Source organism: Pteropus medius, unplaced genomic scaffold (genome assembly GCF_902729225.1).
Source record: "Pteropus medius unplaced genomic scaffold, Ma_sr-lr_union100, whole genome shotgun sequence".
Classification (NCBI taxonomy): domain Eukaryota; kingdom Metazoa; phylum Chordata; class Mammalia; order Chiroptera; family Pteropodidae; genus Pteropus; species Pteropus medius.
In genome coordinates, this window is record NW_024349802.1 from 88,267 (window position 1) to 104,956 (window position 16,690).

A 16,690-nucleotide genomic window follows, 5' to 3' on the forward strand; every position below is an offset into this window, starting at 1 on the left:
GGTGACCTTGCGCGTGGGGCTACCATGATCTGTGCTGCCATAATCGTACCCGTGAAAGCCTCTGTGTGGCCGCACTATTCCATTTTTCTTGGGTAAATACCCAGAAGTGGAACTGCCCGGTCACATGGTCAGCATCTGCTTAACTCTGGCACGCTGTCATGCTGTTTTCCAAAGTCACCAGATGGAGGCAACTTGTTACCCAGTGAGTGTGGGTTTTATAGGTGTGAGTATATGTACACATGCACCTGTGTGTGTGCACCTGTGTATGCATGTGGGGGTACACCCGGTGTGTGCGCACACCTTGGGCTGTGCACGTATGTGTTTGTGTGCATACGGCTAGTATGTGTGTGTGCACACCTGGAGGTCTGCATCTGGTGTGTGCGCCTGCATGCACTTGCATGTGTGTCCATGTGCACCTGGTGAATGCGTGAGTGTACCTGGGTGGATGGGGTGCGTGCACATGCCTGGCCATGCACCTGTGCGTTGGGCAGAGAAGAGGATACACCTGAGAGCATCTATGTGAGCATGTAATAGGGGTGCATCTGCACGTCCTGGAGCGAGCCCCTAGCCCCCTCACCAGGCACTGGCCCTGAGTAACTGTGTGAGTCGGACTGAGAGGTGGACAGGTAAAAGCTGCAGCACCTGCTGAGGAGAAGTCACAGTACCCATCCTGCTGTCACAACCTGGACCCCTGCTCAAGCCCGACACACATCACACCTGAGCCCCACACTGTCCCAGGTGCTCAGAAGTGGCTTCCCGCCAGGAAGGGCCGAGGCCGTGGTGAGAGTTCATCCTGCAGGCTTTCTCAGAGCTGTGTCACCTGCCGTCCCGTCATCCCTTACCATTTCCGTGGTGACCGGTCTGGAGAATTCAGTCAAGGCGACATTCTGAGCCCACACCCAGGTACTTCCTTGCTGGCCAACCTGTTGGTCCCAGAGACCCTCTTACACCTCGCCGCAGTCCCCAGGCTGCTGGCCGACCTGGAACGGGCCGGGGCATCTCCTTCCCAGGGTGTCTCACTCGGCTAGTCCCCTCGCTAGGCCCTGCAGAGTGCTTTCTCCCCACCACCCTGGCCATCTGTCATCCGCTGCACGGCCTGGCCACTGTGGACTCGAGGATCTGCCTACACGTGGCCTTTGGCCCTGCCTGGGCAGCTTCCTGACCTGAGTGCAGAGAGCTGGACACCATGACCTGGAGCTCAGGGTGGGACCCGTGCCTGGGACACCGGCCCAAGGCCCGGAGGAAGATGAGGAGTGGGACTAGGCGGGGTAGGGGGCAGGGAGGAGGAAAGGCAGGGAGAGCGCACTGGGGTGCAGTTCCACACGGGTGATGGAGATGGAGTGGGGGGCATGTGGGGGTTGGGCGTAGGGTGAGGACTGGTGAGGTAGGCCGAGGATGCAGCAAGGCCGGGGTGCTGGGAAGGGAGAGGGGCTAGGCGTTAGGCAGCCGCCTGGATCTCCTCCCTTCCTGTCTCCCGAGGGACGAGCCTCCGCGTCTGCCCGCCCCCAGTCCTGGAGCGGAGGCCTCGCACAGGACCCGGGCTCGCGCTCTGGCGGAGGGCGCAGCTCCGCTCTGCTGCAGCCGCGGGAGCGGCCGTTCCGGCCCCGGCTCTGACCCAGGCCAGCGGGAGGTAAGGCTGGGCGGCGGGGCCGGGCGTGGACCGGAGGCTGACGCGGGCGCCTGGGCCCGGGAGGAGGGTGGCGCCGGCGCCAGGTTGTGGAGCTGTTCCTGCATTTCATCCGGTCCCGTCCCAGCCAGGCGGTGGGGGAGGGGGGATGAAGCGCGTGGGGTGGGTGGGAGGCAGGGAGACCCTCCTGGGTCCTGGCCTGCGCCTGCGCATCACCAGGCTGCACCTGCGCGGCCAGTGAGGGCCAGTGGGTGGGGGAGGTGGCCATCGGGCCTTTCTCCAGACTCCCGGACACGAGCCCTGGGACCTGGTCTTGGGTGATCGGCAACCTCCCACAGCCAGTCCCTACCCAGGCACAGCGAGCCCTGGAGGCTTCCAGGATAAGGGAGCCCCCAGGCCTCCCCTCCGACTCCAACCCCACCCTTGTCTTCACTCTACTGCCAGGCACAAAAGAACCCCAGGTGCCGAATGCACTCAGCACCCACCCACCCCTTTTCGTAACTGAACAAGACGCCCACTCCTCCCCGGGCCTGGGTCCCTAATCCTCAGGCATCAAACCCCTTACCCCAGCCCCCAGCCCTGAGAATGCAGTCCTCCAAAAAGCTGAGCCCACTATCCCCACAGCCTGGACCCCATCCCCATGTCCTGAGCTCCTGACCCCAGGTACAGAGACCCTGGTCCTCAGAGGCTGAGGCCCTGTGTTGTCTTCCCACAGGCTTCACCCCACAAAGATGAACTGGACGGTGGCGATGTGCTGGGCCCTGCTGCTGGCCACCGCCTTCCTCTGCGACGGCAGCGAGGCCAAGGGCGGCCGCGGAGGGGCTCGGGGCAGCGCCCGCGGAGGGCTGCGGGGCGGCGCCCGCAGTGCCCCCAGGGCGCGTGTGAGGCCCGCCCCCCGCTACTCCGGGTCCTCCCTGCGCGTGGCTGCGGCAGCGGCGGCCGCAGGGGCGGCGGCGGGGGCTGCTGCCGGCCTAGCGGCGGGGTCCAGCCGGAGGGCCCTGGGACCTTGGGAGCGCGGCCTGGAGGACGAGGACGGGGCGCCCGGCAGCAACGGAACTGGCCAAGGGCTGTACAGCTACCGGGCGTGGACTTCGGCCGCGGGCCCCTCGGGCAGCCTGCGCTTCTGCCTGCTGCTGGGTGTGGCCCTGGGCGCCCTGGGGCTGCTCCCGCCATAGGCTTGCTGGGCTTGGGGTCAGGGTGGTCCCCAGCCTGTGCCCTCCCGGCCACCACTCACAGCCCGACCCAGAGGTGCTGCCTGGGCAATTCCTGCCATCCCAGTCTGGGCGAGAGCTGCAGCCTCTCTCGTCTGAGATCCAGGGCCACCTCCTGTTCGCCGCCCTGCCCAGCCCCCCACCCCAGGCCCCCACTTCCACCCGCCAGGGTCTCAGCGGCCTCTGCCGAGAGGCCCCGCCCACAGTTGGAGGCTGGCTCCTCCCGGGCAGAAAGGCAAGCGTCCTGTGGTCTCCGCACTGGCCTAGCCAGCTGCCCCCCACCTCTCTCCAGAGCTGCCCAACACAGGTGCCAAGACCAGGCTGCTCAGGCCATTCCGTGTCCCCAGAACCCACCCTGGACAATTGAGGCGAGCAGACAGTGCTGACAGCAGGCAGGGGCGGGCCCCGAGGGCTGCAGCAGCCTGCCACACAGAAGCTGCCAGAACAGGCCAAAGGGGTCGACCTGGGGACAGGGCAGCAGATTGACTCCCAGGTGAAGCATGGAGGCCGGTGCCCGCCGCGGTACAGAAGCGGCGGACTGTGGTTTTCAGAGCCTGGTCCTGCCCACAGCGGTCCTGGTGACCCCCAGGAGGCCGGGCCCCCGGCCGTGTCCCCTCTGCGCAGGCGCTCGGTGACACCCGCTGCCGGGGCTCCCTGGTGCCACCTGGCTCTGAGTCGTGACCGGCCGCTGAGCTCTTCCAGGCCTTCTGGAGACAGCAATGTTCAAACTCCCAGAGCTCTGGCTTCATGAACTCAGGGGCACAGCCACACCCAGAGCCCGCACCTGACAGGACAAGCCCTCCCTGGCTCAGCCCGCAGTGGTCCCGGCAGCAGCACCCTCAGAGGGTGGCGAGAGCGGAGGGGACGGACGCGGCCACAGGCAGGTCCCTGGAGAAAGGCCAGGATGACCAAGTAGCACCAGCAAGGACACAGGTATGAGAGCCTTGCTCAGCAGAAGGAAGCGCCCAGGAGGCCACGCTCCCCAGACGCCACAGCAGGCTGTCTGAAGCCACAGATGTCATGGGGACAGGGCGGACGCCCAGGGTGGCTTCTAGGGAAACGCCAGGCAAGTCCTCACAGGTTTGTTGACCTTATGAATAAGGACAGTCCATGTCCCTCGAGCCACCGCATCGGTGCACTCAGCCCAGGGGCCTGGGCTCTCCACCCGTCCTCAGGCTCCGACACCCATAGTCCCGAGGCAGGTTCGCTCCTGGGCCTGGCTCCTCGGACCTCACCCCCTTGGTGCTCTGCAGGAGCCTCCAGGACATGCCCTCGGCCGCCGGACCACGGGGCCTTTGGACTCAGCCACAGCACAGCAGTGCCAGCAGCAGCCCCCGCTCCCTCTGCTGCCCCACGGCTGGCTCCGGTTAGGGTCTCTGGGAGGACCCCGGACCACGTGTTTTTCTCTACAGACTGACACACTGAGCTGCGGGACGAAGCTCCTGGCGGTCCCCCACGTCCACACTGCCATCATTCTTGGGGCACAGCAAGCCCAGACACTCCTCTGTCCATTCCAGACAAGCTCGATGCTATCAAAGACCAGTGAGCTGTGGTCAAGCCCTGCCCAGGGCCTCGGATGCAGCGTCTGCTACTCGCTACACGGATGGCATGGGACTCTGAAAGTGTGGCACAGGGAGCCCTCAGGGCCCGGGAGTGTGGGCCCAGCCACCCGGACGACGGGCTGCACAGCATAGCAAGCTGTCGACTGCTCATGAAACAGCATTCCAGCCGAGAGCTCTCTTCACCCCCAGCCCGGGGCGTGCTTGGCGCTGGGTGCAGCCCCAGATCTCACCCTTCCCGCCCGTGCGCTCAGGGTTCTGACAGGAGGGAGACAGCACTCCGGGTGGATTATCTGGGGAGATCAATGGCTGGCATGGGGTGTGCGGAAGCCACATGGGTGGAGGAGCCCACAGCCCCGCCTACGGGAAGAAGAGCCTCCGGGTGGAGACAGGACCCCCGGGAAGGCCAGGCCACCCCGACAGGGAGCAGCCAGAGCTCCTGGCCAGGGGTAGCTGCCCCCTCCTGCCTCTGCCCTTTCCCAGATGCAGGCCGCAGGGCCACACCTCCTGGACAGTGCGGGAGGTGGCCCTGGGAACAGTGTCGGTGACCTGGACCCCTGGGTCTCCACCAACCTCACTGACACCCTGCCAGCGGGTCCGCAGCAGGGCCATAGCAGGGTGGCCCCCAGGGTACCGAGGGACAGGCCAGTCCTTGGGTTCTGCTCCAGGTACTGAAGCCACCTGTTCACCCGTGTGCACGTTTCAGTGGCGCTGTGAAATAAACACTGTGCTGGCCACGATTGTCCCTTAACTACAGGGCCCAGGGCTGACGCCCTCGGTCACTAACCAGTTCACCCTCCACTTTTCCTTGGAGAGGGAGCCCTGACACAGGGACCTAAGTTGGTGCGGGTACACAAGGAACTGGCCGATTGAGACAGGCCTTTTAATTTAAAACCTGAAATGACAGGTCACAGCTTCACTCCTAGGACGATACTAGCTTTTCCTTAAGACCTAGTGAGCGTCCTGACTGGGCCAGGCACGCAGGACTGCTCGGGGATGCCAGCAGCCCTGCTGTCCACACCCAGGCCCCGTCTCCGGAACCAGCAGCTGGCCTGGCTGTGGAGCGGCTGGAGGGCACAGCCTCTGGAGCAGAGACCTGAGTGTACAGTGACCAGTGGACAGCCCTGGAAGAGGGTGCTAAGATCTGGGCTGCTGCCCATCCCTGGGGCTGAGGGCCAGGCACGAGGGAGGCCCCCACTGGCCGCAGCAATTCAGGGGTCTGCTGGGGGCGTGTGCAGCATGTCTCTGTCCAGCATCACAGGGCCTAGCAGCCCACTGCGGAAGGTCCGCAGGAAGTCACGGGCTGCTGCAGTGTAGTTGGGCTGGATGACGTTCACATCACCTAGGGAAGATGGGAGGGTCTGGTAAGGAAGAACCCCCATGCAGGGCGGGCCCACCTCTCCACCACCCTCAGGGACCCTGAGCTAGATATCTGTGGAGCTCTAGTACCTGGGGACTTTGAGGCTGCAGGAGGAAGGTGTGGGACACAAGGTGCACCCGGCACTGCTCAGGCCTGCAGCAGGGAGGATGGGCAAGAGCCCCTCCCCCTCGAGAGCCTCTCCCTTCCCCACAATGTCCTCCCCCAGACAGCAGGCCGCTCACTGGGATGGTCCCCAAGCCCGGCCAGATGAGACAAAGCGCCGCGTCTCACCTGTGCCCGTGAGCACCTTCACTTTCTGCATCTTCCCCAGCCTGACGGCCACGCGCTTCAGCACGCTCACCACGTCATCACAGGCTCCATCCAGACCATAGTGCTGCACGTACCTGCACAGAGCCACTGTCACCACAGGGAGCCAAAGCCAGCCAGCAAGGGTACTCCCAGCATCACAGATGACCCCTCGTGCGGGTGGGTGACCGCAGCATGGCCGTGGGTGACTGCAGTGTGACTGTGGGTGACCACATTGCAGCCAAGGGTGACTATGGTGTAGCTGTGGGTGACGGTGACTATGGGTGACTGCAGAAAGGGGAGAAGGGAGGATCACAAAGCAGCACGAGAAATGTGCAGTCTCCGTGACCGTGCAGGGCTCACAGATGTGCCCGTGTGTGTCAGGACGTGTCAAACACCCGCTCTGAAGGCCTGCAGACTGCTGTCATCTGCGACACCCCAGGGGGCCCCTCTTCAACTGCGTCTGGTCAGCGAGAGGAAGGATCGGCCCACAACCCGCACTCACCCCAAGAGCTGGTGCCGGTTGAGGGTGTAGAGGAGGTAGTCGGCCAGGGTCTCCTCCCCCACCAGGTGGTCCAGCACGGTCCCTGGAAGCAGACAGCCAGTGAGCACCCAGGAGGCCACCCTGCCCCGTCTGCCCAGCAGGATGGGACGGGGCCTCTCCGGGCATGGCTGCAGGGGCAAGCGTGGCCAGGGCGAACGGGCACAGAGACGCCCCCTCACTGGGCCTGCCGGCGGCATGGCAGAAGGCAGCCCCAGCTCACCGCACAGTGCCAGCTTTAGGCCCGTCTCCACGCTTCCGATCCGAGGAGCCAGCACCCCAGGCGTGTCCAGTAGGAACATCGGCGGCCGCTCACACACCTGCAGGCATAGCAGGCAGTCAGATGGCCGCTCAGGGAGCCACGCACAGGAGGCCCAGGACCTGCCCTGCCAGCTGTCGCTCTCGCCAGCTTCCAGCCTCCCCACGGGACCCGGTTCCACTTCACATGGAGAATAAATAAAAGCAACGGCCCCGACAGCCCCTCTTCTGCTCCCAGGGTGAAGAGAGATCATGTGGAGAAGCTGAGCTGTGGCTCCACCCGGCTTGGCCCTGTCCCAGGTGCCTGTTTCCTTGTCCATCAACAGGGCTCAGTGTGCCCCCCACAGGGCTGGCGTAAGGCCCAATGCGGAGCCCGGCACGTAGCAGTGTGGACAGAGATGGTTCTGTGCACGCGGAGCCTGGGGCCCGGCAGCCGAGTGAGGCCCCTACCTGGATTTTAGACATCACAGCTCTGGTGATCCCAGGCTCGCCGCCCACCCTGGTGGCTTTTCCTGCAGGATAAAAAGAGCTGTCAAATACATACTGAACTCACAGGCCTGGCATATATGGCACAGAATAAGCAATGGAGCACGTGGAAGCCCACGAAAGCCCAAACCAGCTCACAGTAACGACCCTTTCTAAGTCAGGTTCCGGAATGTGCGTTCCGGATGCCTGGAAAGGTACTCTAAGCCCTAGGGAGAGATGAAGGAGGTGAGTGCCTGATTGTGAAGATCAGAGGAAGCTGCCCCTTCCAGCAGGCCCTCCTCTGCTCCCAGACTAGCCCCTCGCCTGGGGCCAGGCCTGCACCTTGTAGATCTGCCCCACAGCGCTGCCCACCGCAGGCCTGGCTGTGGGGCTGAACTGACCCAGGTGCCAGCCTGTGCTACGGCAACCAGCTCAGGATGTGTCGCCAGCGGACTCAGCACCATCTGCCGAATGAACTCGAGCATAAAGGGCAGGCGTGAACACTGGGGGCTGAACGGATGTGCAAAGGTGGTCCATCCACACAATGGAATACTGTCAGCCTCAAAAAGGAAGGACACGCTGACACCTGCTACGACGTGGCCAGGCCTAGAGGACATCATGCTGAAACAAGCCTGCCACGGAAGGACAGGTACTATGTGATTCCACTCAGATGAGGTCTTAGGGCTTCACAGATGCACAGACAGAAAACAGATGCGAGGGTGCCGAGGTTGAGGGGCGGGGGGACAGTATTTAAGGTTGCAGAGCCTCAGTCTAAGATGACAGACATCTGGAAAAAAACACTGATGGTTGCACAACTTGATGCCACCAATTTTTTTTTAAGCTACAATTAAAGGAAAAAAACTTTAAGAACAGATAACCAACCACGCCCCAGTGAGCACCAAACACGCCGCCCGCACACAACGGCTCAGCGCAATCTGCAGCCCTTGAGTCGCGTGCCGGAAGGCGTTAATAAAGAACACGTGCGAATGTGTGTCACACTTCAAAGTGCTCAGAAAGCGAGACGGCGCAGCGAGTGCGCCGTGGACGCCTGTGTGCCTGTGTCGCGGCCAGAGAACCAGCGGCACCCCCGAGGCCCCGGGAGGGCAGCGCACAGCCCCCGAGGGCTGAGCGGGGGGAGCGCCTCCCACCCCACACCAGACCTATCAGCCGTGCGGCGTTCCAGGCACGACTGATCTAAGGACCTCGGTAGGTGCAGGGACTAAACCACCAAAAGTCAGAAAGCCGCCACACGTGAAACGCTCTGAACAGCCAAGGCGCGGGCGAGAGCAGAGCATGGCACGTCCACCGGGCGACTGTGTCACTATGACCGCATGGCGGCCGGCTCCCTGGGTCCTCTGGTGGAAAGACAGCTCAGGACCTGTGGGCTTCGGCTACCTTTGTCTCAGGCAAGCGCGGCTGCTCTAGGAAGAAGCATCGTGTCAGCTGGCGCGGCTGGCAGTACCTTTCCTGAGGTGCTGTCTCCGGAGCGAGTTGATGAGTGAGGACTTGCCCACATTGGGGACCCCGATCACCATGATGCAGTACTCCGCATTCTGCAGAGGCACAAAGGCAGGGGATTGGGCACAGCCGCCCCCGCCCAGCCCCCCACCAGGCGCACGCCATGGAGCCCCACCCTCCCTACAGCCAGGCTCATGGCGAGAGACTCGTGCCCGCACCATCCTCGGGCCACAGCCCACCGTGGAACGTGCGCAGCTCTGCCTGGCAGGTGAGCCACGGGCTCCATGACCAGCACAGGGCCCCACGAACCCACCTCGCCTCGGTGATAGCGGTAGCTGCTCCCAACTAACGCAGTGACCATGGGGACGATCTGCAACACACCAAGCACACAGACATGCGTGTGCGGGAACCACTCCCACCTCAGTTCCAGTGTCCGCATCAAAAAGCCAGTGTCCGCATCGCAGGCTCAGAACGCATTGGCGGGGAGGGGGTGGTCACCTGTGCCCTGTTCTGTTCCTCCACCACGAACAGCAGAACAGTCGCCCAGGAGGATGACATCTATAACTACAACCACCTTCCAGCAGAGATGCACGTCAGCCAGTGAAAGTCTCCAAATGCAACTGGGGAAAATTAAGCCCTAGGCTTCCCTAGGGCTCCCATGCTCAGAACTGGACCGGCAGGTGCGGCCTGCCCCGGGCCCTCTCAAACCCATCACGGCTGCGTAGCGCCCACTTGCTCTTGGCACCAGGAGACAAGTGTGCCCCAGGAGCCCCAGCACATTTGAGACTTGTCTCCAAAACTCCACTTCTTATAAAAGCATAAAATCGTTCATACTGTTTCTTGGAAATTAAGCAGAAGCATTAGAGTATTAAAAAAAAATAAAGCCTACCTGCTTGACATTTTCATCTTTTACACAGTTGGTAAAAATGATATTTTTCAGGCCTTCTCTTTCTAAGTGTTGTATAATTTTCTGAAAGAGAGAAGCAAGGCAAGAGACATTCATGTTAAATGCTAATAAAAACGTGGGTGGCGCGATATGCCAGAATCCCAGGCCCCCCCGGCCAGGCACACTCTCGGCTGAGAGCCTCTGCAGCTGCGGATGCAGGGGGGCCAGGCAGCACAGGTGGCAGACGCAGGCACCGGCAATGGAGCACCGGGGACAGTGTGGGCTGTGAAGGGACTTCGGAGGAGGGCTGCCTAGGGCAGCTGGCTCCATGTGAGAGAGGACAGGAGGGAAGGGCCCAGGGCCAGGGACTGAGCTGCCTTTTGGCCCCTCTTCAATCTGTGTTCCAGGTTCAGCAGACACTGCTGCCCTCTGGGGACTCCAGTACTTGTCATTTGAGGCTAAACTAGGTTATCGTGAAGCCACACCCGGGACAGGAATGACGCGGTTTGGTCCTCTAGTATCCGCGCTACTCTGTGCATCTGACGAGCTTCACCAAGTGAACTCCACTTGAAGCTCGGAACCCACCCTGATCACGAAGCACAGGGAACACTTTAAAAGCCCGAAAGTTAATCTGAGTTTACTGATCTTAACATCCAGTGAAATCAGCTTATGAAACGTATTTTTTAAAACCAGTATTGTACTGTTCGGTTAGCTACGGATCTAAAAACATGATTAACACTTAAATGAACAAAAAAGTCACATTAATTCAGTTAGTTTTAGTTATGTATTTTAGTGGTCCGTTACGATGCAGATTAAAATACAGACCAAAACAAAGACATATTTGAAGGCACACTCTGAAGTGTATAAATTCAAATGGGACGAACCACCCAGTGTGTGGAGGACCGCCACTGGGGACGTCTCCTGTCCAAAACCTCGGCCGCAGCAGCACCTCACAGGAGGAGCAAAGGAAACGGTCCTGCTGACTCCCAATCAGGTGAGACCCTGGTGGGTCCCTGCCAGGTAACCATGTGCCCAGTACTCTGCGAAAATTAGCATTTAAAGACAGAAGCAATTGCTGATGAGACTCAGCTGCAAGCCTGTGAGGACACATGCTAATGCCTGCAAATGGAGTGAACCCGCACAGCCTCCCCCAGCCCAGAGGCTTAGACACTCAGAAACGGGAGCACGCGCAGTGAGACAGGGCCCAGGGCGGGGGGCTGAGGTTCTAGTGAACGGAGGTTCTAGTGAACGGAGAGCAATGGCTTTAGTATCCGATGTCTCTTGGGGAACCTTGTGGCAGAGGCTTGAGGCTGGAGTTTAACTCAAGCGTAGCATATCACCTAGGAAGCCTGGAGCACATTCTTCTTGTTGCAGCAAAAGGAAAACTGCACCCCTAACGGCTTGAAAAGCCAGAACTCAACATTCTGACACCCCTCTCTTTGCAAAGGCGTTGAGGACAGAGCAAGAAGGACAGAGATGCACATTTCATAAATAACATTCTAGAATCCCCAGTGCTTTGACCTCTGGGACACATGGGACATACCCTGCACTTGGTAACTTGAGTCCACTGACCCTGCCTGGCTTTGGAGAACTCCGTTAGCTACTTTGGGCCTCCCCAGTCCTCCAGGTCACACGGTGCAGAAGGCAGTCCGCAGCCAGGTTGGGGGGTGTGGGAGGCTATGCCTAAGGGCAAACGCAGCCATCGCGGGAGACCGCCAGGCCAGTGCTATCTAGGCCTGCGGCCACACGGCCACTAAAACTTCAGGTGATTAAAATGATATGGAATGTGAAAGTCTATTCCACAGTGCTGCCTGGAGTGCTCCCAACCACAAAGAGCCAGAAGCCACCACCTGGGCACTTCCCCCGGGAGGTGCACACTTTGGTAACCCAGATTAAAGAGAAGCATGTCAAAGGGGCACCGTGCAGAGCAAGCCGGCCTGGGCGCTGCCGGGCATCTGCCTGAGTCAGCTTGTGGCAGCTCCTTGCGACACCTGACGGTGTCTGCGTGACGGCCTTTACCTGCTGCTCGCTCAGATCTGCCAGGTCCATCTTGTTGAGGACGAGCACGTGCGGCTTAATCCCCAGGGTCTCCTGAAACAGAGGGTTGCGGCCCGAAAGCGGGATGTGGCGATGTTAAGGCAAAAGCTCCGAGCTGCACCAGGCAGTCCATTTACTTTGCCCCGTGACCAGGTCAACACCGCCTTCGGAAGGGACTGACGCAGAGGAGGGAGCCAGCCTCGCAGCCCTCACCATGGGAGAAAGGTACACCATCCGTGAGGGCCCCCCGGCCACAGAGCCAGCACAGGCTGCTTCTCAGCCGAGAGGCAGACAGGCAGGCAGTAGCTCTCACGTGGCTTCTCAAACAGGAACAATGGTAACAAAATCAGAAAACAACGCGTGCTGGAAGGTTTTACAACTGTTGTTAAGCTGCCAATGTAGGTTAAGTTCAAAATGAATGACCACTCGAAAAAGTGCCACCCATGGCGTTGTAACTAGAGCATCTCAAACCACCACTGCCACCTCTGTGTAACCCGATGGAGACAGTCACTAAAGGTTTCGCCTCCTTACTACCATCGCCAGGCCCTTCTCCCCCTCAGCCAGGGACCCATCGCCAGGCCCTTCTCCCCCTCAGCCAGGGACCCATGGGGCTTACTGTAGGGTCCCATCGGGTGTGCCACTAACACAGGTAGGAGGGGAAGCCTTATCTCATCTTCTGAGCACTCAGCCCCTTCCTGGTATCTTGTCTGAGTCCAGCATGCCTAGGGTGTAGGTCTAGGACCCCAGTTAGCCACTGTGTCCTCACCCACACGACAAAGGAACTTTCCATAAACCGCACCCTTCCCTCAGGTTCACCAACGCTGTGCTGACCCAGAACACTAAAGCCCCCAGAACCCGCGCAGGGCTGCTGTCCGGCGTTAGGGCTTCCCGCCACGTCCTGGGTGACAAGGCAGGAGGTCTAGAGAATGAAAGGAGAGCTGTCCCCCATCACAGGACACTGAGTCACACCTACAGGTTTGACGACTTTCTAATAATCGACGTATAATCACCAGTGAACACTTGTGACCAGCATGGGACATTGTATGAACGGAAATCTTTACCTACAGTTAAGAAACTCGCTACTTTATCACAGTTCAACAAGCCTTTGAAATCTTGAAAATGGTCCCTCATCCTTCAACCTAGAGATGGTAACTCAAGCTTTCGTCATAAAAGGAGAACCTAAAAGTGGCTCAAAGAAAACAAAAACAGTTCAACAAAGCATTCTCATTAGGGAGCGAGACCAGCCACCTTGCTGACTAACGCCTCAGACACAGGTGGAGAGCCTGGGTAGCAAAGATATCTGAATCAGGATTTCATGTCCCACCTAGAGACTACCACCGCTGGGCACGCCAGGCGCAGGCAGGTCTGAGACGAATGATGCTCACGTGTACCAGTGGGGGGCTCCAGACACATGGGCCTGACCCTACACCACAGAGTGACTGGCCTGGAGAGGAACCCAGACTGGTAATTTTAAAAGCCTCCTGGGGGAATTCTAATGTGTTAACAAGGGGTGAGAACCACTGCTTTAAATACCAATAACTATGACAGGTGAGGCTGCTGCTGGCCACTGTGGTGGCTGACTGGACCGGAGCAGGGACCAGATACCAGGAATGCTTCCTGCTGCCTTGAGCACTGCCTGGAGGGCCTCCCCTGTACCACCATGATTCTGCACCCAGTTCCAATGGGGGAGTGGGTTCCCGCGCCACCAAGCAATTCTTGGACACCAGCTAGGCGTCCAACCATTCAACTCAATTCTGACACCAGCTACCTGGAGATGACATCGGATTCCACAGCTTAAGGGCTCATGACTGCCCCCATCCCATTCCAGAAGCTAACTGCAAATCCAAGTTGTCACCTGTGCTTCTGACCAACTGGCTATGAATTGGAAGTTCCAATGACTACCTTCTGCCACTCTTAGATTCTATTAATTTGCCAAAGTGGGTCACAGAACTCACAGAAATGTTTTACTCTCCAGATCACCTGTTTATGGTAAAAAAGTAACTCAGGAGCAGCAGTCAGAAAAACTTACAGGGCCAGGTCTGGAAAGGGCAACAGGGAGCTTCTGCCTCTCAGGCTCTACGCGCCTTGCATCTCCCTGTGTCCACCAACCAGGGGGCTCTCAGAACCCTGTCTGCTTGGGTGTTCAGGGAAGTTTCATTACACAGGTGTGACTGATTCAATCACTGGCCACTGGCGATCAATTCGACCTCCAGTCCCCTCCCTGCCTGGAGGTCAGGGGTTGGGGCCGAAAGTTCCAACCCTCTCACATCAGGGTTGGTTCCCTTGGCAATCAGCCCCCATCCTTAAGTGATCTAGGAGTTTTCCAAAAGTCACCTCATTAATGTAACAAAATACACTTTTTATCCCTCTCAGCAGTTAGGAAATTCAAGTGTTTTAGGAGCTCTGTGCCAAGAATGGGGACAAAGGCCAAATATGCATTTCTCATAATAAATTCCAGTATCACAACAACCAAAGGATATCCGGGCATCATGGACCTCGATGATACAGTCCACCAGCTTTAGGCTGCTCTGCATCTTCTTCAGCCCTGGAAAAAAGAACAACACCTAAGGCAAGGGGTCCACCGCCTGCCAAGGGTGGGAGAAGATTTAAGCTGGCAGTCAGGAAGGGCACACCACCACCAACCACCTAAAAAAAATACATCTGAGTTAAGTGCTCTAAGTAAGGACAACTGCTGACCATTTGCTGGGTGCCTCCTTCAAGTCCAACAGTGGTGGCTCAAGAGAGAAACACCAGGCCATCTGAGGCCAGATCCTGTCTCTACCACACCTGACACTTGGGTGACTGTGGGTGAAATATTTAACCTTTACGGGTCTTGATCTGGGCTGCAGAACAGATATGCCAACTAACCAACTCGCTGGGCTTCCATGACGTGTGGAGATGATGCTGTGAGGACCGACTCTCACAGCACTGAAGTCACCCCTAACCAGGAAAAAGACCACCCACAAAAGTAACAAAACTCCCTTTCCCGCTGCGTTCCACTCAATGACGGCGACACCACCCCTCAGCCTCCATGCACACAGCCAAGGCCGGTCATTTCGGCACACCCTCAAACACCTCAGGTCTCCCCACTTCCTGCCCCCCGCGCCCGGCATTCAGCAGAGTCTGGCAGAGCAGGCACTTTCACTGTTCTGAAGACACCTGCAAAGTGCTTTGCTATCTCTATTTCCGTCAGCGCTCAAATAATGTCCAGGGAATTACTTCTTCTTAAAAACAGACGTGGAAAGTGAGGCTTCGGGGAACAAAGCGGAAGAAGAGCCTTCCCGGGACTCAGAGATCCAGTCAGCCCCGGGACCCGCGCGCCCTGCGGCGCGCCGCAACCGGACCCGCTCGCGGGCCGCCAAAGAAGAGCCGGGCGCGGGGGGCGCGGGGGGCGCGGGGGGCGCGGGGGGCGCGGGGGGCGCGGGGGGCGCGGGGGGCGCGGGGGGCGCGGGGGGCGCGGGGCCGCGGGGGCCGCACGGCGCACACGCGCGCACGGAGGCGGGCCCTGCCGCCTCGCGCCCGGACCCCACCTTTGGCCATGTGGCCCGGGAACCAGCGCGCCACGTCGCGGCCATCCACGGGAAAGTTCTGCCGCCAGGCGGCCCGGGCGGCACTAAGCAGCGCGCGCGCAGTCCCCCGCATGGCGCCGCGTCCCCGAGCGCCGCGACGGACCACTCCGCGCGGCCAGCGACCTGATCCGAGGGTTCCGGCGCTCGAGGGTTCCGGCGCTCCAACGTTCCGCGGCGCGGCGCGCGCGTGCGCACGACGCTCCCCCGGGCGGCGGACGCAGCCCGGTGCCGGGCCCGGGGCAGGGAGCAGGGCGGGGCCACAAGCCGGGGGCGGGGCTACGAGCCGACCCCAGACCCTCCCAGGCCCTCCCGGACCTTCGCAGCCCAGGGACTTCTCAAGGGTCCTGAGTTTTGGGGGTTTTGAAAGAAATTCGTAGACATGGTAACATTAATTAAATTTAAAAATCCAAGTTCTTCCTTAAGCATGTCCTGAGTATAAGTGTAACAAAGTCGAGCAGTCCCCTTTGGTCCCTTTTTACAAACTTTCAAATACTTTATCTTATAAACGTAATATCCTTTCTTTTTCATTTGCTCCAGGTTTTAGTGTAACAAACAAACCCTTTGCAAATACTGACTGCAGTTCTGCTCGAAACTGTTAACGCAGTAAGCCTGAGCCTCGCGGTCACAACACTGCGTCTCCGCGATCACTCCGCCGCACACTGGGTCACAAGAACATGACGCTGGTGGAAGTTCTGAAACAAGCTCCTAAAATTCCAAACACGCTGATTCTCGGCACAAAAATATCATTACTGTGGTCTCAATGGTCTTACACCTCTATACACAGCGCTAAATGTCCCTGGGGTTGAGTGCCCACCACGGAGACAAGTCCTGCCAGGTGGCTTCTCCCGCAAGCGGTCTCAGCCTTCTGATGAGTCAGACGCCAGGTGGGGACCCAGCCCCCTGCCCCTCCTCACTGGGCCACCCTCCCACCCAGAGGCAGCTAAGTGCTGCCTTGGTCTCTTTGAATGTGGAAATGTCTGCCAAAGGCTTGATGAAACCTTGGGTGCCAACAACACAGACCTCTGCATGTGGTGGAAGGTGCATCCCTTTTTAGCCCAAGGACCTTAAAACCAAAGTAAAACCCTAGTGAATTCTGAATTTTTCTCACAGCCAACTGACTGGCAGGTGTCCGAGCAAAACCATTCCAGTCACACAAAACAGTGGACACATACAGAACTCTGGGGCAAGACACCGGGCCAACACACTCACCTAGCACTGCCCAGCAGCGCACCAGACACGTTCCCCACATTCACCCTGACACACTCTTCACGCTCACCGTGACACACCTGTCTCCTCTGCCCCCCTGTGCACTAAGTCTCTCGGCCCACCACACAGAGGGGGCCTGATGAAGCAGCTGTCAGTGAACAACGGCAGGTCCGTCAGCTACGCTGTGGCCCCGGCCGCCAGCAATGA

The 16,690-nt window shown here is 59.5% G+C and overlaps 2 protein-coding genes across 5 annotated transcripts; one reads left to right on the top strand and one right to left on the bottom strand.

Moving 5' to 3' along the window:
• The first annotated feature begins 1,278 nt into the window (after nucleotides 1-1,278).
• On the top strand, nucleotides 1,279-5,132 carry SPRN (shadow of prion protein). Its single transcript, XM_039835948.1, has 2 exons — nucleotides 1,279-1,630; nucleotides 2,343-5,132. Exon 2 carries the CDS (start codon nucleotides 2,359-2,361, stop codon nucleotides 2,800-2,802), a length of 444 nt encoding a protein of 147 aa, XP_039691882.1. The 5' UTR covers nucleotides 1,279-1,630; nucleotides 2,343-2,358; the 3' UTR covers nucleotides 2,803-5,132.
• Nucleotides 5,133-5,266: 134 nt separating this feature from the next.
• Nucleotides 5,267-15,447, bottom strand: MTG1 (mitochondrial ribosome associated GTPase 1). Of its 4 annotated transcripts, none has more exons than XM_039835944.1 (12): nucleotides 15,239-15,447; nucleotides 14,189-14,253; nucleotides 11,691-11,795; nucleotides 9,675-9,755; nucleotides 9,284-9,343; nucleotides 9,099-9,155; nucleotides 8,790-8,880; nucleotides 7,313-7,374; nucleotides 6,828-6,924; nucleotides 6,569-6,650; nucleotides 6,049-6,161; nucleotides 5,267-5,739 (listed from the first exon to the last, which is right to left on the bottom strand). In XM_039835944.1, exons 1-12 carry the CDS (start codon nucleotides 15,348-15,350, stop codon nucleotides 5,609-5,611), a joined length of 1,056 nt encoding a protein of 351 aa, XP_039691878.1. In that variant the 5' UTR covers nucleotides 15,351-15,447; the 3' UTR covers nucleotides 5,267-5,608. The 4 variants fall into 4 exon arrangements, with proteins under 4 accessions (XP_039691878.1, XP_039691881.1, XP_039691880.1 ...); XM_039835947.1 differs by lacking the exon at nucleotides 15,239-15,447 and adding an exon at nucleotides 14,928-15,084; XM_039835946.1 differs by lacking the exon at nucleotides 15,239-15,447 and adding an exon at nucleotides 14,577-14,907.
• Nucleotides 15,448-16,690: the final 1,243 nt, after the last annotated feature.